We start from the raw sequence: 24,881 nt of genomic DNA, 5'->3' as shown, positions 1-24,881 counted from the left end.
TGCTCTCATGCTCTTGAAGGTGGGAAGAGCCTGGGGGGAGCGGCAGCAGCAAAAATGGGGCCGCGGGGAGAGCAGGGGAGGCAGGGAAGAGCCTGGGGAGAGCGGCAGCAGCAAAAATGGGGCTGCGGGGAGAGCGGGGGAGGCAGGGAAGAGCCTGGGGAGAATGGCAACAGTGAAAATGGGGCCACGAGGAAAGCTGGGAGGCAGGGAAGAGCCCAGGGAGAGCAGCAGCAGGGGAAATGGGGCCACGGGGAGAATGGGGGAGGCAGGGAAGAGCCTGGGGAGAGTGGCAGTGGGGAAAATGGGGCCGCGAGGAGAGCGGGGGAGGCAGGAGAGACCCTGGGGAGAGCGGCAGCGGGGAAAATGGGGCCGCGGGGAGAGCGGGGGAGGCAGGAAAGAGCCCAAGGAGAGCTGCAGTGGGGAAAATGGGGCCGTGGGGAGAGTGGGGGAGGCAGGAAAGAGCCCAAGGAGAGCTGCAGTGGGGAAAATGGGGCCGCAGGGAGAGCAGGGGAGGCAGGGAAGAGCCCAGGGAGAGCAGCAGCGGGGAAAATGGGGCCGCGGGGGAGACAGGGAAGAGCCTGGGGAGAGTGGCAGCGGCAAAAATGGGGCCGTGGGGAGAGCAGGAGAGGCAGGGAAGAGCCCAGGGAGAGTGACAGCAGCGAAAACGGGGCCACGAGGAGAGCAGAGGAGACAGGGAAGAGTGGCAGCGGGGAAAATGGGGCTGTGGGGAGAATGGGGGAGGCAGGGAAGAGACTTTCCTTGCACTGCTTTTAGCCCACTGCCTAACAGGCCTAAAGGGGTAACAAAAAATAAATAAATCCATACAATGCTACAGACGCCTGTGCCCAACTAGAAAACTGCAGTTCTCTTGTGTTCTGTTTCCTGCATTGATTATTTTTCCACTGGGAAACAGGAGATCAACCTAGAACTAGGGTTGTCGGGTCTAGGGTTGCCAAGTCCAATTCAAGAAATATCTGGGGACTTTGGGGGTGGAGCCAGGAGACTTTGGGGGTGGAGCCAGGAGACATTTGGGGCGGAGCCAGGAACAAGGGTGTGACAAGCATAATTGAACTCCAAGAGAGTTCTGGCCATCACATTTAAAGGGACAGCACCTTTTTAAATGTCTTCCTTCCATAGGAAATAATGAAGGATAGGGGCACCTTCTTTTGGGGCTCATAGAATTGGACCCCCTGGTCCAATCATTTTGAAACTTGGGGGGTACTTTGGGGAGAAGCACTAGATACTATATTGAAAATTTGGTGCCTCTACCTCAAAAAACAGCTCCCCCAGAGCCCCCGAAACCTCCAGAACAATTCCCCATTATACCCTATGAGAATCGATCTCCACATAGGGAATAATGAAGACGTTTCCCTCTCCCCGCCCCCCCCCCCTGTTTCTGGCGAGTCTGAAGCAGGGGATTGGCCTCTCTACTCACCAGTTGCTGCCAGCTTCTTCACAGCAACAGACACACCACTGAAGCCCTTCAAGTCAAGCCTCTGGTGATGCAAAGGCACATGGTCCTTTGCAGGCTGGGCGGGGCTTCCTCTCTCCCCCCCCGCCAGCCAGCTGACTGGGGGGGCGGAAGCAGCCTGGGAAAATGGAAGAAAGGCTGCTGCGATCGAGGCTGGGTGGGAAGGTAAGGGCAAGGAGAAGCTGCTGGGATCATGGCCGGGTGGGAAGGGCTGCCATTCCCCCCCTCCCCCCCACTTTCCGGATTTTTGGGAGCGGGGGGAGGAGGCTCCAAATTGGGGAGCCCCTGCCCAGGCGGGGGATTTGGGAAGCCTAGTTAGGTCCCTTCTGGACACTGGCAGGCACTGACTGTAGAAGGTGAGCCCTCTGCCAGTGTGTGGTCCTTCACATGTATCCAATTATAAATCCTCAGTGTTGGACCTGTTTATAGTAGCCAAGGACAGAAGAATGCTTACCTTCACATGTGTCAGTCTCACTGCTAAAAATATAACCCTTTGGACATGTGCAGCTGTAGCTTCCAGGTGTATTTCGACACAGGCCATTGTCGCAAAGTAATCTGTTCACAGAACATTCATCAATGTCTAAAGAAGAAGTGAGATGTACTCATTAGTGCTCCCCTAATGGGCAAGTACGCCATCATACTGACCCAAACACATGCACAGCTCCTCACTCTTCAATTATAGTTTCAGAAAGGATAATTTTAAGGTCTTTTAATCAGGCTGATTTGAATTACCGCAGTTCTTACCAAGTTTTGATTTATCTATAAACCCACTACATAGAAATGGGCCATAATGGCATTTTCTAGTCATCAACTGTCTTCTTTTTTATTTGCTAATATATTTATTTATTTATTTATTACATTCAATTTATATTCCGCCCTCTCCGCAAGCAGACTCAGGGCGGCTCACAACATTATACAATATAATCAGTCCAATAAAACATATAAAACCATAATTTACTTATTTCAGTTTTAAAACCATTCTATGGTGCTGCTTCGGTACAATATAAGCGGTATTGAATTCTCAACTGTGATCACCAGCATTCTATAAGATGTCCAGTGGCAGCCCTTTTTCAATCAAACAGCAAAAGCCTGTTTAAACAATTCGGTCTTACAGGCCCTGAGAAACACAGACAAATCCCGCAGGGCCCTTATGGCTTCTGGAAGAGTGTTCCAAGGTTCTGGTGCTGCCACCGAAAAAGCCCTAGATCTCGTTACACACAACCTGGCTTCTTTTGGTCCAGGTGCGGACAACAGATTTTTTGTCCCTGATCGCAGTGCTCTCTGGGGGTATATGGGGAAAGGCGGTCCTGTAGATAGACTGGTCCCTGACCATAAAGGGCTTTAAAGGTTAATACCAACACCTTGAAGCGAACTCGGAACACAACAGGCAACCAGTGCAGCTCTCTCAGCACTGGCTAAATGTGCTCCCATCGTGGCAGCCCCATTAACAGCCATGCCACAGCATTCTGCACTAGCTGTAGTCTCCGGGTTAGCATTGAGGGTAGCCCCATGTAGAGAGCATTACAGTGATCTATTCTTGAGGTGACCGTAGCATGGATTACCATCGCTAGGTGGTTGCGCTCCAGGAAAGGGGCCAGCTGCCGCGCTTGCCGAAGATGAAAAAAAAAGCAGATCTAACAGTGGCTGCTACCTGGGCCTCCATTGTAAGGGAGGACTCAAGAAGCACACCTAAACTCTTGACCTTAGGGGCCAGTATCAATGGTACCCCCGTCAAGAGCCGGCAGCTGGATCTCTCCCCCCGGACCGCCCCGACCCAGGTAGAGAACCTCTGTCTTTGTAGGATTCAGTTTCAAATAATGAAAGGAAGACTAGGATTAGAAGCCAAGCCAGGCCTAGACAAATCGAGGGCTCCTGGGCACTATGATAATTTTTTATTCAACTAGAAAGTTCTCTCCAGGTCTCAGACCTGGAGCTGGCTCCCACATGCTAAAACACCTGAAACTCCATTGGAATTGCCATCCCTGCCTTATCACTCCTCATTGTGCTTCCCAGTTTAGATGGAAGACGGTATGTTTCTACTCCACTCCCGGTTTCTTTCCCACCGATTTTCTAACTAGGAGGCTGAGTAAGAAACCACTAGCTGGCTCCAGCCACCCACCATTCTCCCTTCCCATGCTAGGCAGAGGATCAGCCTTTGAAGGGCCCACAATCTGCATTCTAGCCACATACATAAGGCCATTTTGTAATTTTTGTATAATTTGTCGTGTTAAGATTTATGCTTAGCTTCAGTTCTGTTTTTAGATTTCTGATTGTTTCTACAATACTCATCCCTATTGTATTGTTTATTGAATACCCATTCTGTTAACAGTATTGACTCACTCTGTGTCCAATTGAGAAAGGTGGACTATAAATGATGGAAATAAATTTCCAGCTCAGAAAGCAGGCAGCCAAGACTCCATACATGCTGCCTTATGAATGCCTTCCCTGCCACTTACTCCTTTACTTACCTTTATCTTTTGATCTGTTTTGCAGCAAATGTGAATGGTCTGATTATAAATAAAACTGCTTCTGTTATCTGGGATGCATATATGATAAAACAAGTGTGGTTTATTAGATTAATAAAAATAATGTGAATTTTACTTTTTTACAATTTCTCACTTGCTTTGGAGCTATATTTTTAAAAATATTTGTAGATATTTAATTTTTTTACTGTTTTACATGTAGGCAGCCAAAAAGCAGTGTGTGATTTTTTGTCTTGTAAAAGTAAATAATGAGGTAGATTCCAGAAACTATGTAAGCCACCTCTCCAGAGACCTTGAGCCAACTCACATGACACTGAAAATATTTTCAGGTGGGTAGCCATGTTGGTCCGAAGCAATAGAATGAAGTTTGAGTCCAGTGGCACCTTTAATACCAACATAGTTTAATTCTGAGTATAAGCTTCCATGTACACGCACACTTCTGAAAATATTATATCTGTTATGATGAGCCTGGCCCCCAGGTTGTTTCTTTCTTTCTTTTTTTTTGCAGGAACGCACAGGAACACAGTTCCAGCTGGCTTGGCGGCAGGGGTGTGGCCCAATATGCAAATGAGTTCCTGATGGGTTTTTTTTAAAAGCCGTGCTAGCCCCTAAAATTTTGAGCTGGCTCCTAGTTGCAAAGACACCTAAATGCCTGAGCCCTAAATGAACCATTTCAAATTTACTGCTGCGTACAAGCTCATGATTGTACAGCAGTTTTATATATACACATAGGCACTACCAGGGCTTTTTTTTAGCAGGAACACACAGGAATATAGTTTCGGCTCATCTGGCATCAGGGGTGTTGCCTAATATGAAAATGAGTTCCTGCTGGGCTTTTTCTACAAAAAAAGCCCTGGGCACTGCTATCAATTTTGCATGTTAATAAAACAAAATGCATAAATCTGTTTGGAAAATAAATATGTATAACTTGACAACATTCTCTCTCTCTCGGCTTGGCTTCGCGAACGAAGATTTAAGAAGGGTGCAATAGTCCACGTTTGCTGCAGGCTCGCTGGTGGCTGACAAGACCAATGTACCTTTTGAATGCTTACTCAGAGTAAATACAGTTGGAAATAAAGAACATGAGCACAAGAAGAATAACCATGAACACTGTTCCACAAATGCTTGCGCAAGGACTTTATGTCAAGCTGCAATACTTGGGTTCAAAAGAAGTCATCATGCTTCCACTAGGGTTGCCAAGTCCAATTTAAGAAATATCTGGGGACTTTGGGGGTGGAGCCAGGAGTCTTTGGGGCGGAGCCAGGAGACATTGGGGGCAGAGCCGAGAGCAAGGGTGTGACAAGCACAATTGAACTTCAAGGGAGTTCTGGCCATCACATTTAAAGGGACTGCACAAATTTTAAAATGCCTTCCTTCCATAGGAAATAATGAAGGATAGGGGCACCTTCTTTTGGGGCTCATAGAATTGGACCCCCTGCTCCAATCTTTTTGAAACTTGGGAGGTATTTTGGGGAGAGGCACTAGATGCTATACTGAAAATTTGGTGCTTCTATCTCAAAAAACAGCCCCCCCAGAGCCCCCGATACCCACAGATCAATTCCCCATCATTCCCTATGGGAATCGTTCATGGAGGTGCATGATGGCTCTGGGGGCGGGGCTTCCCCTGCCGGCCAGCTGGCTGGGGGAGGGGGGAAGCCTGTAAAACCGGGGGATCCCCCTCTGGGACCTCGGGATTGGGAAGCCTAGCTTCCACTTATGCAAGAGAATTTATTCAAACATAACACTTTTATTTAGTGCTGCTTTTCTTCTAAAACTCTAACATGTGTGAAATATTATGTCAATAAACGGAAGATTGGTATCACTTACCGTGAAGCTTCCTTCTCGGTGGACTGGCAGTGGGTCGGTCCGACTACTGGGTATAGGCTCCTCCTCCTCGTCACAGGGTCGGGTGCTCCAATCGATCCGGAGGGGGAGTGGCCTATACCACCCAGGACTCGCCAGTTGTATCCAAGCCGCATCCCCCTAATAATAAAAATTTTCACCACCTCCCCATTCACGTACAGAGACGAATAAATGAGAAGATTAGTTTATTACAGTTCAACACACCATACAAATGGCAGATTGAAAGAAAGTCACTGTTAAGCAAAGCAAAGGTAACATCCTCCCCACAGGGAAAGCACCATTGCTCCAGGATCCATCTCCAAAACTCAGGAAGCCGCTCAACCTTTAACGGGCGGGCCGGACCGACCCACTGCCAGTCCACCGAGAAGGAAGCTTCACGGTAAGTGATACCAATCTTCCGTTCTCCGGTGGTCTGGACAGTGGGTCGGTCCGACTACTGGGACGTAACAAAGCTGAACATCCCCGGGCGGGACCGGCTTCCCTGTTTAGAGTGCATGCTGCAGCACACGCCTCCCAAAGGCCGCCTCCGCTGAAGCCCATTTATCCACTTTATAGTGCCTGGTAAAGGTATGTACCGATTTCCAAGTCGCTGCCTTACACACAGCTTCTAAGGACGGAAAGGACCGGTACACAGCTGATGTTGCAGCACCCCTTAGAGAATGGGGCGTGATCCCATCTGGAGGGGTTTGACCTTGGGCCTTGTAAGCCAGAACAATACACTCCCGTAGCCACCTGCTAAGGGAGGAAGTGGAGACCTGTCCTCCCTGCAACTACTTGCTAAATGAAACAAACAATGTATCAGACTTCCTCCAGTCTTTTGTGCGAGCAATGTAAAAACTAAGTGCCCTCCTAACGTCTAAACAGTGCAGCTCCCTTTCCTTGGGAGACTGGGGGTTGGGACAAAAATTTGGAAGAACCAACTCCTGGGACCTATGAAAGACAGAATTAACTTTAGGAATGAAAGATGGGTCTGGCCTCAGCACCACCCTTTCATTATGGAAAACACAAAGCTCCTAGTCGACCGACAGGGCCCTTAACTCAGACACTCTCCGTGCTGTAGTGATACCCACTAGAAAAATTGTTTTTAGAGTCAGTTCCTTCAGTCCACAGGAAGCCATAGGTTCGAAGGGACGCCCACACAACGCAGTTAGTACTATATTCAACTTCCACGAGGGGAATCTATGTACCTGTGGGGGCTTAAGGAGAGCAACACCCTTCAGGAACCGTTTAATGTGCGGATGCGCTGACAAGGACTTACGTCCCCGCACCCCCTGTATAGACGATATGGCCGTCACCTGACGCCGTAGCGTGCTGGTAGAAAGCCCCTTGTCTGCCCCTTCCTGAAGAAAACCTAGAATACCATTTACCTTCACCGTCATCGGATCCCACCCCCGTAAGGTAGACCACGAAGCAAAAACCTTCCAGGTGGTATTGTATATCCTATCAGTGGAACACTTATGCGATGCTAACATAGTGTCCACCACTCTGGTGCTACAACCTAGTTCCTTGAGCTGTAACCGCTCAACTTCCAAACTGTCAATTGCAACATGTCTGGTTGAGGATGAGACATGCTGCCCTGTGTCAGAAGGTCGTCCCTCCCTGGCAGCCGCCAAGGAGGCTGAATAGACAACCTCAGGAGCTCCTGGAACCATGACCGTCTCGGCCAGAAGGGAGCCACCAACACCATCTCCGCCTTTAGTTCCACCACCCTCTGTAACACCCTGGGTAATAGAGGAAGGGGCGGGAAGGCCTACACTAGTCCCGTCGGCCCTGCAGCGCTGAGGGCATCGGTTCCTTCTGCCCTTGTGTCTCTGACCTTGGCAAAGAACCTGTCCACTTGGCAATTTTCTGCTGTGGCAAACAAGTCCACCGACACAGGTCCGTACCTGTCCACTATTAGACGGAAGGTGTCCCTGTGTAACATCCACTCTGTTTGGTCCAGCCAGCGTCTGCTGAGCCAATCCGCTAGCAGATTGTCCTTCCCTGGAACATGCACCGCTTTGATTGACAGGAGATTGACTTCGGCCCACTCGAAGAGAACCTTCGCCTCGGCATGAAGTGATTTCACCCTGGTTCCTCCCTGTCGATTTACATATGCTTTGGCGGTTGAGTTGTCCGTTTTCACCAGGACATGGTGACCCCTCAGAACTGCCTGCAACCCTAACCGGATCGCCCTGAGTTCCAGGAAGTTGATACTGCGCTTCATCTCGTGAGGCTCCCACTGACCCTGGATCATTTGATCCTGTGAGTGAGCCCCCCAACCCCATAAACTGGCATCTGTAGTCATGCAAACCCTCCGAGGTTCGCGAAGCGGGTAACCTGGACTGAAAAGACCCGGGTTCAACCACCACTGTAACTGGGACGTCACCTCTAACGGTAGTGTCACCAGTTTGGGAATTTTGTTCCTTATAATCTCCTGAAAAGGCCGCAGAAAAAATTGTAGGGGATGAGTGTGGAATCTGGCCCAAGACAGTAGATCCTGAAAGGATACCATCATCCCTAAGACTTGTGCTAACTTCATGACTGGCACCTTCGGTTGCTGTAACACCCCTTGCAGAAGGAGGCAAAACTTCTCCCGTCTCTCTGGGGTTAAGAAGACTCTGTCCACCTTTGTATTTATTTCCACTCCCAGATGCACTAGTATCTGAGAGGGAAGCAGATTGCTCTTCTCTAGGTTCACCACGAAGCCGTGAGAGCGCAACATGGTCACTGTCTGCTGCATGCCCTCCAGGCATTGCTGGTGGGACCCTGCCTTCACCAGAATGTCGTCCAGGGAAGGAAATAGGGCCACACCCCGCAATCTCAGCTCCGCCACCAGGGTCACCAGAATTTTTGTGAATACCCGGGGCGCAGACTTCAGACCAAACGGCAGGGCTCGATATTGAAAATGCTTCCCCCCGTAGGAGAAACGTAGAAAACTTCTGTGTGATTCCCGAATGGGAACATGCAAGTAGGCCTCTGACAGATCCAAGGAAGCCAGAAAATCCTGAGGCTGAATGGCTAGCAATACTGACCGTAGTGTCTCCATCTTGAAATATTTTGTCAGGATGAACTTGCTGAGCCATTTCAGATCCAGAATGGTTCTGAACTCCCCGTTCTTTTTGGGAACTAAAAATATCACCAAATAGACTCCCAAACCCTGTTGAAGTACCGGGACGGCCTCCACTGCCTCTATATTCACCAAGTGCTGAATGGCCGACAACATTGCTCTGAGAGCAGATAAATCTTTTTTCCGGGGAACCCCTCAAAAATGGTTGGGGGGAAGAGAGTGGAATTCCAAGGCGTAACCTTGTTCCACTACTTCTAGAACCCACTTGTCCTGAATTGACTGATTCCAAATGTCTGTGAAAAGGGAAGGACGACCCCCTATTTTGTTTGTCGGCTGGTGAGAGGCATAGTCACTGGGATCCTCCTTTCTTGGAGGGATTTTTGGAACCCTGATCTGCCTTCCCAGAGCAGTATGGTTTGGGATCACGCCCCTTCTGCTGCCACTTGCCTCTGAAGGGACGAAAGGAACCTGGTCTGGATGGTTTCTTCGAATCTCGAAAGGAAGGAAAGGACTTCCTCTGTTTCGACTCTTTACTCTTGGAAGGTAAAACCTTCTTTTTATCCTTGTTCTCAATGAGGTATCTATCTAGACCCTCCCCGAACAACAAGGCTCCTTTAAAAGGCACCGCTGCCACCCTGGCTTGGGCTGCAGTGTCTACCTCCCATTTACGCAACCAAATGTTGCGTCTGGCAGCTACCCCACATGCCATGGCCCTGGCCGCCAGTTGCATGGTGTCTAATGAACTATCTGCCACGAAGGCAGCGGATAAAGCAATCTTTTTTAACTCGTCCTTGAACTCCTTAGGAGCTCCACTTTCTGCTGCTGCCAAGTTATTAGACCACGTGCACATTGCTCTGGCAAACAATGAAGACGTAGTGGCTGCCTTGATGGCCCAAGATGTCGCTTCAAACTCTTTGCGTAAGGCCTGCTCAACCCTCCTATCGCATGGATCCCTGGGTAAACCATCTGCGTCCATAGGAAGGACCGAATTGGAAATCAGGCTAGTTACAGGGTCATCCACTGTTGGTAACTTTAATCTCTTAGTAGCCTGTGGAATAAGCGAATAAAGTTTGGAGAGAACCTGTTGGTTTGCTTTAGGCTTAGTCGGACGTTCCCATTCCGCTTTGACTAAGGCAAAAAAGGCCGCAGGCAAAGGAACCCCTGTCTGAGCACTGCTCAATTTTGGCATCATCTCCCCTGAACCTGTGGGGAGATCAGGATCCAACTCCTCATTTTCTTTAGGAGTGGGTACAAAGTTGAGGGTCCTCAGTACTTTGGGAAGCAATTTTGAATAGTATTCAGAAGGAAAGAGCCTAGATTGAACAGTGTCAGTCTGCTCCTCCTTGTCTGACAGTTCACCCTCCTCCTTATCTGACTGCTCAGAGTTTTCTGATTCCTCAGCTGAGCTCAAGAGGGGGGAATCCAAACCCAAAGGAGGCTTGATCTTAGAGCGTCCTTCCATAGTGTCACTGGGACTAGTATCTCTGCCCCTTTTCCCTCCATCCTTCTTTTTTGGTTGTAGGGAAGCAGGGGAGTCCAGCTGCTGACGAAGGTCCTGTCCCAACTCTTTTAGCAGCTCTTTCTTAAGCCAAAGGACGAAATTTGACTTGGCATCCTCTCCTGTGAGGTCAAGATTCTGAGCCTCCTGTTGAGGAGTCAGAGCCCCAGACAGAAGAGGTAGATCACATTCGCTGTGTGAGTTGCTGTGAGAGCTAGCCGCCATTTTGTAGCTTCTCACGTCCCTATAAGGGAAGGAAAGGCAAAAGCAACTAAAAAAGAAGCGGGAAAAGGCTCAGAATGGAAGACAGAATGTCTCCGTTGCGCCCTCTTTTGGGCCTTTTGGTATCTTGCCTTCCAGTCAGGAACAAACCCCCTCAGAGGCCTCTCTCTCTCACTCCTTTGCCAAGCCTATACGACTAGGCAGTCCGAAGGAGAGACAACGCGGGCAGCCTGGGGACCCATCTGAAGCCCCGTGGACTCGCGCGCAGCCCTGTTGCTGTAGGGCGGCTTACCGCGCTGCCTCTGCGCTTGCCGCCTCTCTTTCCTTCCGGCTTGGTTCCAATCGCGACTGCGAGGGAACGAAGCGCTGCGGGCGTCTGCCGTTCGCTCAAGGTCTACTCGTGAGTAGACCCTGCAGACTGCCGCCACCGGTGTTGTTGGGACCGATCCCAACGCTTCCGGTCTGTTTTGTTTCAGTAATCCGGATCTTCTGCGCTTCTCAGCAAGCGCCTGGAGAAAAACCGTCCTGCCTCGTGCAGGGCCGGGAGAAGAACTGGCGAGTCCTGGGTGGTATAGGCCACTCCCCCTCCGGATCGATTGGAGCACCCGACCCTGTGACGAGGAGGAGGAGCCTATACCCAGTAGTCGGACCGACCCACTGTCCAGACCACCGGAGAACAGAGGACACCTGCATATAAAGGGTTTATTTAAATTACTGCTAACTAAAATTATCATTTCATCTTTAATGCTTTAACCTTCATAAAGCATAACTGCAATATTTCTGAAGTAAATAAGAAGAAACCCCCACATTCTATATGTTGTGTTTTCAGGAATCTTAAGGAATGTATGACAGCTTTACCACTATTAAGCCCTGGTTTTACCCTAGTAAAAATGATGAGGTTTTTTTAAAAAAAAACAAAAACCCACAAACTTGCACTGAAAGCTTAGGTGTCAAGAGCAATCAATAAAATAGTAATTTGATAACAGCTTATCCAGATATCAAGTGGTATTTAAAAATAATTTATGTTGGCATTATATTAATATATCTACATGGTTTTATACAAATTAATCCTTCAATAAATACCCAACATATCAGTAGACTTGCAGCATAATAACACAACAATATAAAGCAAAATCAGAAACTAATATGGACTGTTAGATCCAACTCATTCCTGAAACAAATGGAAATATGTGTTCATTAAGGAAAGACCAGCTGCATATGTTATTGTAATGATGAAAAACATGAAAATTCAGTAATAAATTAGTAGCAATCTGTGGTCATATCACAGCAAAAGTCAATTCATTTCCATATATTCAAAGTCACAGGCTGCTGCCAGATAAATAATTGTCACTGGTTTCTGTATGAACACAGTTTGAAGAACTTACCAATGCAACTTCTTCCTGAAACATCTGATTCATACCCACTGTTACAATTACAACGATAGCTGCCACGAAGGTTCTCACAAATTCCATTGGAGCAAATATCAGGATCTAAAGCACACTCATTAATATCTGTAACAATAATTAAACTTATTAATGCAGGTTATTGTAATTTGAACAAACAGGGGACTCATGAGGACTTGCAGGGGAATCTCATTTTCCTACCCTATGCTATTCCCTCTTTCCTTTGACTCAGCAGCTTCTATAGCCTCTCCTCTTTCCTGCTTCCTTATTTTTCTCCCATCCACCAAGCACCCTATCTATGTCTTGTTTCCCCAACCTTCAACTTTCCTTCCCTCTGGCAGCCTCTCCCATTTATTTTTCTCCCAACCACCTATTTTTTCTATTCTTAGTGTCTTTGTATTCCTTCCCCTTTACATGCCTCTTTTAGGTTTTTTTTTCCAGACAAATTCAGCCGTCATTGTTGATCTGCCTCCAGTAGGGTTGCCAAGTCCAATTCAAGAAATATCTGGGGACTTTGGGGGTGGAGCCAGGAGGCATTAGGGGTGGAGCCAATATCAAGGCTGTGACAAGCATAATTGAACTCCAAAGGGAGTTCTGACCATCACATTTAAAGGGACGGCATACGTTTTCAATTCCTTCCTTCCATAGGAAATAATAGATAAGGGCACCTTCTCTGGGGGCTCATAGAATTGGACCCCCTGGTCCAACCGTTTTGAAACTTGGAGGGTATTTTGGGGAGAGGCACTAGATGCTATACTGAAAATTTGGTGCCTCTACCCCCAAAAATAGTCCCCCCAGAGCCCCAGTTACCCGCAGATCAATTCTCCATGATTTTCTATGGGAATAAATCTCCATAGGGAATAATAGAGTTCCCAGCAGACATTTCCCTCCCCTCCCCCCGCTTTCTGATGACCCTGAAGCGGGGGGGGGGTCTCCAAACCGGGGGATCCCCTGCCCCCACCTGGGGATTGGCAACCCTAGCCTCCAGGCTTCTGCTTTCATTGGATCAAGCTATCAATTCCCCAGCAGTTGCTGCATGACCCACAGTTCCCTCCAATTTCCCTTGTGTCTACTAGATTGTTTTTTAAAAAAATGAAAATCAAGTAGATGTGAGGAAAATTGGAGGGAGCCATGGGTAAAAATGTGGTTCTGCAGCAACTGGTGGGGAATTGATCACTTCATCTGACGAAAGCAGAAGCAGTGACTGTGGAATTGGTTTCAGTCTTTTCTCCAGATCTGACTGAAACTAAGGCTGGGAAGGCTCAGCAAAATGGCCATATGAGATCTCAGGTCCAAACGACATATTGTATACAACATGTGATTGCCACAGGGCGTGTGATTGCCAACAACATATTGTATACAGCATGTGATTGCCACAGGGGCTTTCATACCATGGGAACTCAGTTCTGGAGAACTATAGGAGACTGGGGCCTCAGCTGTTCTCCCCTCATTGTTTTCTCAAGTCGAAATACACCAAGGAGGTCTGAATACTTGCTTATGCAGCCCCAGCAGGGCAAATAATCCCTCACTGGCAAATGCATTTAATACTTGCATTTGAAGTCCCAATGGCCTTTTGGGTTAGGAAAATGGCACAGGAGAAGGCTCCTCGCCCCATGCCATGATCCCAACCCAACCCAGGCCCCTGTGGTGTTTCAGAATTGAGTCTCTATGAGACCTCACAGTTAGTGTCCTGCTCAAAGTCAAAAAGAAGAGCAAGGGGAACCAAATTCAACCTGAACAACATTAGGTACTCAAAAAGGTTGAATTAGCAAACATTTTAAAAATTATAAAATATGTATTACACAGTGTATCAATTAGCAATTTAAACATTATACACACATATGAAATAAAAGTATCATATAATGCAGCCTATTGGATTTGCACATCAAATAATCATAAAGTCACAAAAGAGAATACTTCATAAAAAGCCACTATACCAGATGCATCTTCAAATCAGGTCCTTCTGATATTCCAGAACTGAGCTTGTATGAGAACTCACAGTTGTGGCCTGCTCCATGTCTCTGGGGAAATCTTGTGTTGTACAAAATGTGTACTTTGGTACTTGAATAGTCATCTCTTATTTATTTATTTATTTATTTATTTAGTCTTCTATCCTGCCCTCTCCGCAAGCGGATTCAGGGCGGCTGACAATCAATTCAAAAACATTCACAGTTGCAGTTTAAAATGATAAAATAACAATTTAAAATACATTTTTAGCTACTCTTAAAGCTACAGACATGTTTCAGTTATGGGGTTTTTAAACCCAATGTTTGTTTGTTTGTTTGTTTGTTTAGATTTTTCTGCAAACCCAGACATGTTTCAGTTATGGGGTTTTTAAACCCAATGTTTGTTTGTTTGTTTAGATTTTTCTGCAAACCCAGGAATGCCACAAACTTGGATTTTTAAATTTTCAAAGCATTTTACTCTTGACATTGCAACATATAATTAATTGCCCATGGATAAAGACTGGTTGCTTTAAGTATATGCCTACATTTTGCAATACTTCGCCTTTTCTTTCCTTTATTAAACACTGGGAAAAAACCCATCTAGCCTTGCTCAGTTTCCTTGTGCAGTCAGCCAGCCAAATAAGGTGGCTTCAAAGAGGAGTTTGCCTGGGAATTACAATCACTTTGTTTATGTGAGGTAAGTTTTCAGAGATTTCAGTAGTGGGTACTGCAAGTCTTGAGGTGATACACATGTCCTGTACCACTCTCCTGAGCGCCCTTGAGAAAAGTAGTGGTTTATCAATCAGGGCTGGTGCATGGGAGTCGGTGAGGCAGGCGGCCACCTCAGGCACCACCTTGTCTACAGGGCGCCTACAGATGCCCTCTCCCACCACTCTGCTGCCCTCAGCTTCCCAATCACAGACGCCAGAAGCTAAGAGTGGTGGAACTGCGTGTAGGGTTGCCAAATCCAATCCCAGAAATATCTGGGAACTTTGGTGGTGGAGCCAGGAGACTTTGGTGGTGGAGCCAGGAGACACTGGGGTGGAGCCAGGGGGAGGGGGGAAACGGCGCCGGGGAGCGTGGCAAGCCGACCTGTCACGAAGCGGGTGACGCTGCTGCGCGGCTGCCGCCTCTTCTCCGCTCGCTGTGGCTGCTCCTCCAAGATGGGCTCAGGCTGGAGCAGCTGCAGTGGGGCGGGGGGGGGGGGGGGCGGCAGCAGCGCTGCGGCCTCGCCCGCTCCGCCTCTGGGGTGGAATCGGAGGGGTGGGTGGAGGCGGGCCGGGGGCGTGGGGAGCCGTGAGTCCAGGTCCTAGAAGGGCCTGGATTCGTAGCTCGCCATGCTCCTGGCCTGCCTTGCCCTCCCCTTCTCTGGTTTTGCCTGCGCTGCTGCTGCCTCTTGGCTGCTCCTCCGAGATGGGCTCAGCCTGGGCCCATCTCAGAGGAGCAGCTGCGGTGGGCGGGGAGGGGGCGGCAGCGGCGCGGCAGCCTCGCCTGCTCCAGGATCGGGCGGCTCGCCATGCTCCCCAGCGCCGTTTCCCCCCTCCCCCGTTTCCGTTTTTTTGGGGAGCGGGGGAAGAGGGTGGAAATCCTGGGGTCCCCTGCCAGGGCAGGAGGGTTGGGAAGCCTAACTGTGCGCCAGTTTGTGCTCTCCTCCAAACTCAGCTTCCTAGTTGGATTCGAGCAACCTCACTCTGAAGCTGCCTGCCCTGCAAGGGGAGACAGCCTTAGAGCGAGTATTCATACTGTAGGATCAACAGCATTGAAGATGGGCTAGTGGCAGTGAGGAATCCTGCCCAATCCAGTTCTGCTTTTGCTTCTTCCCCTCTTCCCCACCCATCATCTCTCTTTGTGTGTCTCTCTCACTCTCAGCCACAGTCTTTCTTGAGCTGGTGGAGTGGGAGAAGCATTAGAAGTCTCCCTGCCAAGAAAGTTTTAAGAGGACAGTGGAGTCCACAGCAAAAGAGGTAGGGGTGAGAAGCTCATATGTTCTTTTAAAATGTTTCCCTGCTATTTAGCCAATAATCCTCCCCAATCCCAGCTACTTTTGCTTCCTCCCCTCTTCTCCTTCTCTGTCTTTCTCTGTGTGGCTATTAGCCAGTCTATCTCTCATGGTCAATGTGGCAGGGCCTGGAGAAGATTCCTGTGGGAGCCATTTCAAAATGCATCAAGAGGTATTGGGGGGGAATTCAACCCTCCTCAATATTTTTATTTTAATTTTTCTGCAGACCCACAGAGTCTTCTGAGTCTGTAGAAAAACCTGTTGATGGATAGTGTGTTTGTGAAAATAAGTGTCAGCAAGCAGAGGGGACTGTTGAGAATTAAATATATAGGTAGGTGATGACACAGGATATATGAATTTATTACAAACAAGGGGAACCCTACCAGTTAATCAGAACCTTAACTAATGACAATGAAGATGATTAATTTTTTAAAAGAATGTCAGAGATAGCACAAACAAAACAGAAACAGCAAGTGTATCATAGTGAGGAGCAAACAAAGCCCTGAATGAATCCCCTGTACTACTAATGACGTCACCAAGTGTACAGAAAGAGCAAGTGTACAAAAAGAGGCAGAAGTCATGGCATGCTCTCTTTACACTAACAGTAGGTTCTTCCAAAAGGCAATGAAAATAGTAGTTCTGTAAGGGCTCACTACCAGTAGGTAAGACTCAGTGCTCCACCTGAGGTCCTTTACCACTAATATAGGCTACAACTTCAAAACATAAAAATAAATTAAAGATGTTTTAAAGTCATCACTGCATATTTTAAGAAATAACTTTGGATTTATTTTATTAATCTATTAATACATAACATTAAACAATGTAGCAAAAGTGAGTTTTGCCACAGGCAATATGGGAGCAGAATTTGGTCTCTCCTCGGGATTTCTTTCATTTTAAAAATATGGTACCATATTGCAAAAAATTTGGTAATTTGAAAAATAGAACTCTGCAGACATTATATCATTACATACACAAGACTAGTTATCATTTGCTTTAATCTTTGTAGGAGCATCTAACAAAATATTATGAAAGATTACCTCTTCCATCAACAGTAATTCCCACTCCACTGCTACACAGACCATGGAATTCAGCTTTTCACACAGAACGTAAGTTGATCCATAAAAGAAACAAGAGAGATTGTGAAATGTAATGTTTTTTTTTCCTCTTACTACTATGTAAATTCACAATTCTTTTGAAGGATCCATTAGCTCATCTGCTACTTCAATATCTAAGAACTCCACATGCCTTCACAAAAAAAAAATTTCAGACAAAATATCCATAAAATAATATCTATAGATCGTTATCCAAATATTACCATATTATACATTCTGGAATAAGAACTCTACCAACATTAGAAATTAAAATTTAATTGTAAGCCACATTGAACAAGACTCTGAAGAGGAGGTATAGAAATATCCTAAATAAATAAAAATACATTGTTACACTGAAAATAAATCTTCTCCCTTCTGAGAAAAAAAGGTGGCTTACCTGTAATTGATTATCTTCGAGTGGTCATCTGTGCAGTCCCATATATGTGCCTACAATGGACTCCATTTAGAAGCTTCAGAGTTAATCCCAGTCTTTTTGGCAGGCTTTCTCCTCTGCTCTGGGGAGCAGGCATTGACTATTCATGCCTGGAGCTGAAGAGAAAGCTGCCACCTGCTCAGTGGCAGTAAGTCTAATCAACTAAAGGTAAGTGACTGAGAGATGCCAGCAATGGGGAATGTTGAGCAGGCATGTATGACTACACATGACCACTAAAAGATCATTATCTTCTTTGTGGTCTCTGTGCAGTCCCACATTTGGGTGACTAATGACCTGGAACTAACCCGGATGGTGGGTGCTGGCAGTTCTATAAGACTCAAAACAGAAATATCATTAAACATAATAGAACATAACATGTCATTTCAGTTCAGGCTTATCAGAAGAAATCAAGATGACATCATTGGAAAATAGAGTGAAGGATCACCCATCCAAAAGAGGCATCACATCTGGCTCTGATGTCCAAGGCATAGGAAGAAGCAAATGTTGAGGGAGCCAACCAATTGGCAGCTCAACAGACATCTTCAACGGGGACACCAGCCAGGAATACTGCAGACGTGGAAATGGTCCTCATGGAGTGAGCCCAAGGGATGGCAGGTAAGAACTGCTTAGCTAATTGATAGCAAAGCTGAATAGTAGATGCAATCTGGGCTGAGATTTTATGCCCCTTTGTGAGGTTAGAATAGGATATAAACAGCTGAGAGTCCAAGCAAAAACTTTGTGTCCTGTCAAGACAAAGGCTAGAGCACTATGAACATCCAATGAGTGCAGCACTCTGGGCATCATCTGATGGGTCTGGAAAGAAAACTGGCAAAACAGTGGGCTGGGACAGGTGAAAAGGAGATATAACTTCGGTAGAAAGTCCGTAGGATGGAGGATCACCTTATCTTTATGAAAGGTGATGAAGGGAGCATCCAAACGAAGGCACAGAGTTTGCTTACCCTTTTAGCCAACTTAATGGCGGTATGGAAGGCAGTCTTACATGACAGGAGATACAGAGGGGCAGTAGCAATGGGCTCAGATGGTTTGTATATGAGCTCTGACAACATCACGGAGAAACTCCAATCTGGGACTAAAGTCCTTCTAGGTGGGTTGAGTTTCAACATACCTCTGAGAAACATTTTGGAAGTCCTGTGCAAAACTAGGAGCATCCATCAATTGGATCATGAAAGGAAGACGAGGCTACCAGATGAACTTTGATGGAAGAAAAACACAAACCTGTCTGATGGAGAGAGACCAGGTAGGATAGAATCTCAGATTACAAAGCAGAATGAGGGTGAATGCCACCAGCAGTAGCATAGGCAGTAAAATGCTTCCATTTAACTTCATACGACCAACAAGAGGAAGGTCTCCTAAGCATTAAGGAGAAAGTGAGATACCTCTGGTGGAAAGGTCAGTGTGAGATCCTCTAAGCAGTCCGGCTGAAGAAGGATGGGTCATGGTGGAGAATGCTGCTGCTTTGCTGGGACAGGAGAGTTGGATCCAGAGGGAGCCTGAGGTACCAGTCCCTAGATAACTGGAGCAGTAGTGGAAACCATGGCTGTCACAATCATCAAGGGGTGCTCAGGATGCAAGATATTTTGTCCTGGACAATCTTCTGAATTACCCAATGAATCAATGAGTATGGGGGGAACATGTAGAAGTGGGTTTCTGACCAGTGGTGAAGGCAGGCATTCCCTTGACAGTCCTCCATCAGTGGACTCCAGTAGTAGAAGATTGCACGTTGCATTGCCTGGAGAGGCAAAGGCATCCACAGTAAGCTGTCTGAAGGTGGTAAAGATCAGCTCGTGATGAGAGAGGCCTTTCACGCTCCGCTTGACTAGTATGGCTGAATGAGTCAGCTTGACTGTTCTGTAGACCAGGGACATGGATCACAGTCAAGTAAACATTGTGTAGGAGGCACCACTCCCAGAGAATGAGAGCCAGATGGCATAGCTTGGCAGAGGCTGTATCCCCTTGTGATCACATAATATATAGCCACCACATTGTCTGTGACAACCTGTACCACCTTGTCTTAGACTAAGGGCTAGAAAGACATCAACACTTGATGAACTCCCAACAGTCCTAAGAAGATGATGTGGTAGCACTGTTCAGCAGGAGACCAGCATCCTTGAACATGAAACTCCCTACAATGGGCTCCCCATCCCCATGAAGAGTGCAACTTGAGTCTCAGAAAGTCTGAAAGGCATGGTAACAGATTGTCCATTACAGTCCACCAAGTGAGAAAAGTGGTCATGTCATAAGGAAGTTCCAGCAGAGTGGACTGAGGGTCTGACAGTGGGTTGAAGTGGTGGTTGAATGTGTGAAGTGGTAAACCATGTGAGCAGCCTGTGTGGGAGACACAATGAATGCCTGAGCAGAGTCATGTAGAGTGGCTTCTCCAGAGTCCAGTCTAGAGTGACTGCCTTGTCCAGAGGCAGAAAGGCTCATACCTTCAGTATTTATCTGAGCTCCAATGAACTACACCACCTGTGTGGGTTGAAACATTGACTTGTTGAGGTTTATACAGAGACTCAAACTCTGAAGCAGAGTCAATGTTGAGTGAACATCATCAACAAGCTGTTGTTACTAGAAGTCAATTGTCAACGTAAGGAAACACCAACACACCTTGAAGATGCAGAGCAGCTGCTACCGCAGCCATGCATTTTGTGAATTCCTCAGGGACATAGAGAGACCAAAGGGAAGGACCCGATACTGGTAGTGAAGAGGACCTACAGCAAAACAAAGAAAATGGCAATGCTGAGGCCTGATGGTGACATGAAAATATGCCTCCTTGGAATCTGTGGATGTCAGGCATGCTTGAGGTAGAATGAGTGGTAGGATGGACTTGTTGAGTCCTCTCAGGTCCATGAAGGAATACTTCACGCCCATCCCTCTTGGGTACCATGAAGTACTTGGAGTAATACTCCTGTCGGTGAAGAGAGCTGGGGACAAGTTCCACTTCCCCCTTGGCTAGGGGCATGGCAACTTCATCCATGAGGAAAACTGAATGTGGAGTCATCACAAAATGAGGATTGGGTGGTAGCAAAATGAACTCTATAGCATACCCCGCCCTGATGATGGTGAGGACCTGGGTGTCTGTTGCTATAGCTTCCCAGGTGGTGGGTTAAGAATCTATCCTGTTTCCTGTGAGTGGGGTCAAGGTGGTTAGAGTGGCTTCAAATCGGCAAACCAAGAAGTTAAAGCAACTATCTGGCATTCTGGCTAGACGTTTAGAGGAAGCTTGTTTACCCTTAGACTGGTAAGAGGTCTGGAAGACACGGACTGTTTCTTCCAGGACTAAGGTTCTTGAGGTTAGCACTGTCATCTTTGGTATGCCAGTTTCCAGGTTGTGACTTTTGTCTGATGTATGGTTGAGGACTAACAGACCCTGAGGTTATGTGCCCTCTTGTGGCTGTCATCTACAGAGGTTAAGGTTTCATCTGTAGTAAAATGAAAGAGACTTTCCCTGTCAAAGGGGAGATCCCCAACTTTGGTCTTAATGTCAGGTTGTAGGGTAGCTGAATGTGGCCAGGCATAATGTCAGAACACTATCAAGGTCACCAAGGTTCTCGAGAGGCAAGACACAGTATGCTGAATAGTGCTGATTTGCTGCTTGGATGCATAGACAATCTCTTGGGACCAGGACTTTTTCTGTAGAAAAAGCCCTGCAGGAACTCATTTGTATATTAGGCCACACCTCCTGACACCAAGCCAGCCAGAACTGTGTTCCTGCTAAAAAAAAGCGCTCCTTGGGACAAAGGTATAACTGTATTCTGGTGCTCTGCAAGCAAGTGAAGGATGAGATTTCTGAGCTGAGTAGTCAGATGGACACTGTAAGCTGTGAAATAAGACAAGTAAGTTTGCAGCTTAGCTACCACAGAGGTTAGCGAATAGACTTTCTTGGCCAGGAGATCCACCTTTCTACTGCCCCTGTCTGGAGGGGCCATATGATGGCCCTGCTTAGATTTTGTTGCTGAATGCATGATGAACAGAGTTTGGTTGTAGAGCATTCAACAAAAATTTTGCATCCTTAGAGATGACCTTGTACATGGCCTCATCCCTAGGTCTAGCACCAGGGTTTTTGGCACCCTAAGCTGCAGGCCTCCCTCACCCCTGACTTCCTGCCCTGCCCCTGTGCAGGAACTTACTCCAGCATGTGCTTGGGGGGTGGGGCTGGAGTCTGCAAGGGCCAGCGCAGTGCAGTGGGCCCAAGCTGAGGGCTCGGCTCAGGGGCAGTTGCTGCTGGGGGCAGGACCATGTGGAGGAGTGCACCAGCTGCCCCACTACCATATTGAGAAGGGCTGGGCAGCAGCTGTGGCTCCTCTTCACCAAGCTCAGCTCAGGGGCAGCTGCTGCTGGGAGTAGTGAAAGGTATGATGAAGGGACCAGAACAGGGGATGGGGAGACAGATTATATGGGTGATAGAGGAGTTGTGCAGACAATAAGGGGATGCAGTGGGAATGGTGAAATGTGGAGGAAGGAGGAATCAGAAGTAAAGAGTGGCAAAAGGCAGACCAGGAAAAGGGGTTATATTAAAACAGGGAGGAAATTAAGGGAGAGGACTAAGAGCAAAAATCCAAATGAAGTTAAAAGAAACACTGAAATGTAGGAAGGAAATTGAGTCATTTTGTAGAAAAATAGGTGGTGGAACTCATTAGCATAATTTATTAGCATATGCTTCCCCCCACCAGCCAAAAGCAACCCGACGCAAGACAGGAGATCCCTGGGTGAGCGAGGCCTGCTTGGGCTGGCTAGAGATCCCTATCCATATGAGCCCTATTGTGTGTTGTGTTGATGTTTGGTTTGTACTTAAGGGTCATTATCCAGAAGTAGACATATTGATTCAACTATCTAATGAAAAAGTCTATTTAATATGTGCCTGAATTTCAGTAAGCACCATACAGCATTTCATCTTCAATCTTTATTTGTGTGCTACTCTTACAGATTATTATGAATTATGACAGAGTATTTTTATACTCAGTTATATTTTTCAGAATCCCTTCTGGAATTTTTCTCTGAAAGCTTTATTTTTCTCTGGTAAGCACAGCTCTATGCAGTTCAAATCCTACTTATTATAGTTTGAAATGTAAACATGTGAGGCCTCAGAAACCTATTGTTTTATATGCACTGGCAAATGCAATATTTAGATGCCTATACTGCAGATACTTCAGAACAAAAATTTATCTGAACACAATACTGATTGTTTGTCTATGTCAGCTACAAAATCAAAAGAAGAATGCAGCTTTACCTGAGTTCTTGGCAGGGCATGGATGACAAGGCTCTCCAAATCCATAGTCTAGATTGGCACAGCAACATTCAGATTTTGTCACCGCCCCAGGAAAAGGGCGAACACATATTCCCTTTTTGATCCCACCATAGCATGTGCTGCGCATATGGGTATCTAAGAAGAGTAAGGAAGAATAACAGAATAGTTGTCTTACTCTGGAAATGGTATAAAAAATTACACCCTAAAAAATGAATCCCATGCATACATAACAAATTAATCAATCTTTAATGCAAAACTTGCTTCTATAAGTCCCAATACTCCAAACGTTGGACTCCAACTGTGGTTTTATTTAAGTATTTTGAAAGTATATTACCCAAGCAGATATCTCTACCAATTATCACCTAATTCATAATATTAAACTTCACACCAGGAGGAATATAATACTGAAAGTACCCAGAAATCAATGTATAATTTCAGTGCTTTCGTATAATTTTGTTTTGGTCCCTGCCATTAAACATTTAACCTACTTATCAGCATTCCTAACAGCCCAAAGTTAAATGTTCAATATAATTTGCAGCCTCCAGCTTTTGAATAACATCACTTAAAATCATTCAAAGGATCATAGAGCATAGCCAACAAGAAAGATTTAGAAGCCAAATAAGAATTTAAAGTAGGTTTATTTAAAGTAGATGCACTCTGAAATTCTGCTCAGAGAGGCAAAAACCGATAAGAATTTCATTTTGTACTACATAAGATTTATTCTCATTACTGTATGTCTAGAGCAGGGATGGCCAAACTGTGGCTCGGGAGCCATATGTGGCTCTTTCACACATATTTTGTGGCTCTTGAAGTCCCCACTGCCCATCAGCTGGCTGGGAGAAGGCATTTGTCTCTTTAAATCACTTCTCCAAGCCAGCCAGCATCTTGGAGAATGCATTTAAAGTTGCTTTCTTTCACCTTTCCTTCCCTCATTCCTCCACTCCATCTATTTTCCTTCCTTCCTTCCCTCATTCCTCCCCTCCATCTATTTTTTTTCCTTCCTTCCTTCCTTCCTTCCTTCCTTCCTTCCTTCCTTCCTTCCTTCCTTCCTTCCTTCCTTCCTTCCTTCTCTCAAACATCTGACGTTTATTCTGTGTGGCTCTTACACTAAGCAAGTTTGACCACCCCTAATCTAAAGCAGTTATATCATTGTCTTGTACAACAGTGAAATTCTATGTAATTACTCCAGTACCTCTGCATAGGATAGCACTGTATCAGTGCCAACTCAGAGTTATACCCTTCTGAAACATTAGGCGCTTTCACACATGCTAAATAATGCAGTTTCAATCCACTTCTGCGGCCATTTGCACGTGGATTTTGCCATTTCCCACAGTATAACCCAATTGTAAAGCGCATTGAAAGTGGATTGGAAGCGTGTTATTTAGTGTGTGCAAAAGTGCTTAGGAGGGTATAATTCTGATTATGATGGCACAGTAAATTTCTCAAATGAGTCCTGATACTTCTTGTGAAGAAATACTCTAACAACAAATTGTTCACTGTGAAAAACAAAAATGTGGTACCACAAGCCATTATTACCAACAACAATGTGTCAGATTTGCACGGCTTCAAATTTCTGTCATGAAACTTATACTTCCAACAGGGAAAATATTCCTGTTGAATCTTTAGGAAAGTTATGAAAATAAACACTAGTTGAACTAGTTGAAGAACTGCACAGAGCAAGAAGAGCAGGTTCATGTTGCTGTACATGACTGCCCCATCTGAGGCTCTATATGTGATAAGACTCTAGAACTAAAGGAACTTACTATTAATGGATACACATGGAAATTTAATCATTTCAGTACATGTGAATCCACTAAAATCATATATGCCCTCTGGTGTCCGTGTAATGAATTCTACAATGAGTCGATTATGAGAAGCTTGTGGGTTTGTTTTTTGGAACATAGGTCATGCATAAAAATGGGAGTGCAGGAAGCCCCAACTGTGGCTCATTGGACTGAGTTCAGGCACACTTTTGATGAGATAGAATGCACTGCTCTTTATGTTTATAAAGGTCATTATAATTTGACAGATGTCTCTAAGATATTGCTGCAGAAGGAGGCTTTTTTTATACACAAGTTTCAGACTTTGACTCCCTTGGGTTTAAATGCATCGCTGGATTTATCAATTTTTGTTTGAGAACAACAGCCTCACAGAAGT

The 24,881-nt window shown here is 46.2% G+C and overlaps 1 protein-coding gene across 2 annotated transcripts in view; it reads right to left on the bottom strand.

Moving 5' to 3' along the window:
- Positions 1-24,881, bottom strand: part of LOC132590489 (fibrillin-2-like) — a 314,238-nt gene that overhangs the window by 161,400 nt on the left and 127,957 nt on the right. For both annotated transcript variants that reach the window (XR_009556697.1, XM_060263396.1), the window contains exons 11-14: positions 22,707-22,859; positions 16,972-17,025; positions 11,972-12,097; positions 1,926-2,051 (exon numbers count right to left, since the gene is read on the bottom strand). Coding sequence is in view for 1 of the 2 variants with exons in the window: in XM_060263396.1 (XP_060119379.1) it covers positions 1,926-2,051; positions 11,972-12,097; positions 16,972-17,025; positions 22,707-22,859 (459 nt within the window). In the remaining variant the exon portion in view is untranslated. The remainder of the gene's footprint in view (positions 1-1,925; positions 2,052-11,971; positions 12,098-16,971; positions 17,026-22,706; positions 22,860-24,881) is intronic.

Source organism: Heteronotia binoei, unplaced genomic scaffold (genome assembly GCF_032191835.1).
Source record: "Heteronotia binoei isolate CCM8104 ecotype False Entrance Well unplaced genomic scaffold, APGP_CSIRO_Hbin_v1 ptg000047l___fragment_1, whole genome shotgun sequence".
Lineage (NCBI taxonomy): Eukaryota > Metazoa > Chordata > Lepidosauria > Squamata > Gekkonidae > Heteronotia > Heteronotia binoei.
Note: the sequence above shows the minus strand (reverse complement) of the source record. Positions and strands in the feature narration are given on the sequence as shown.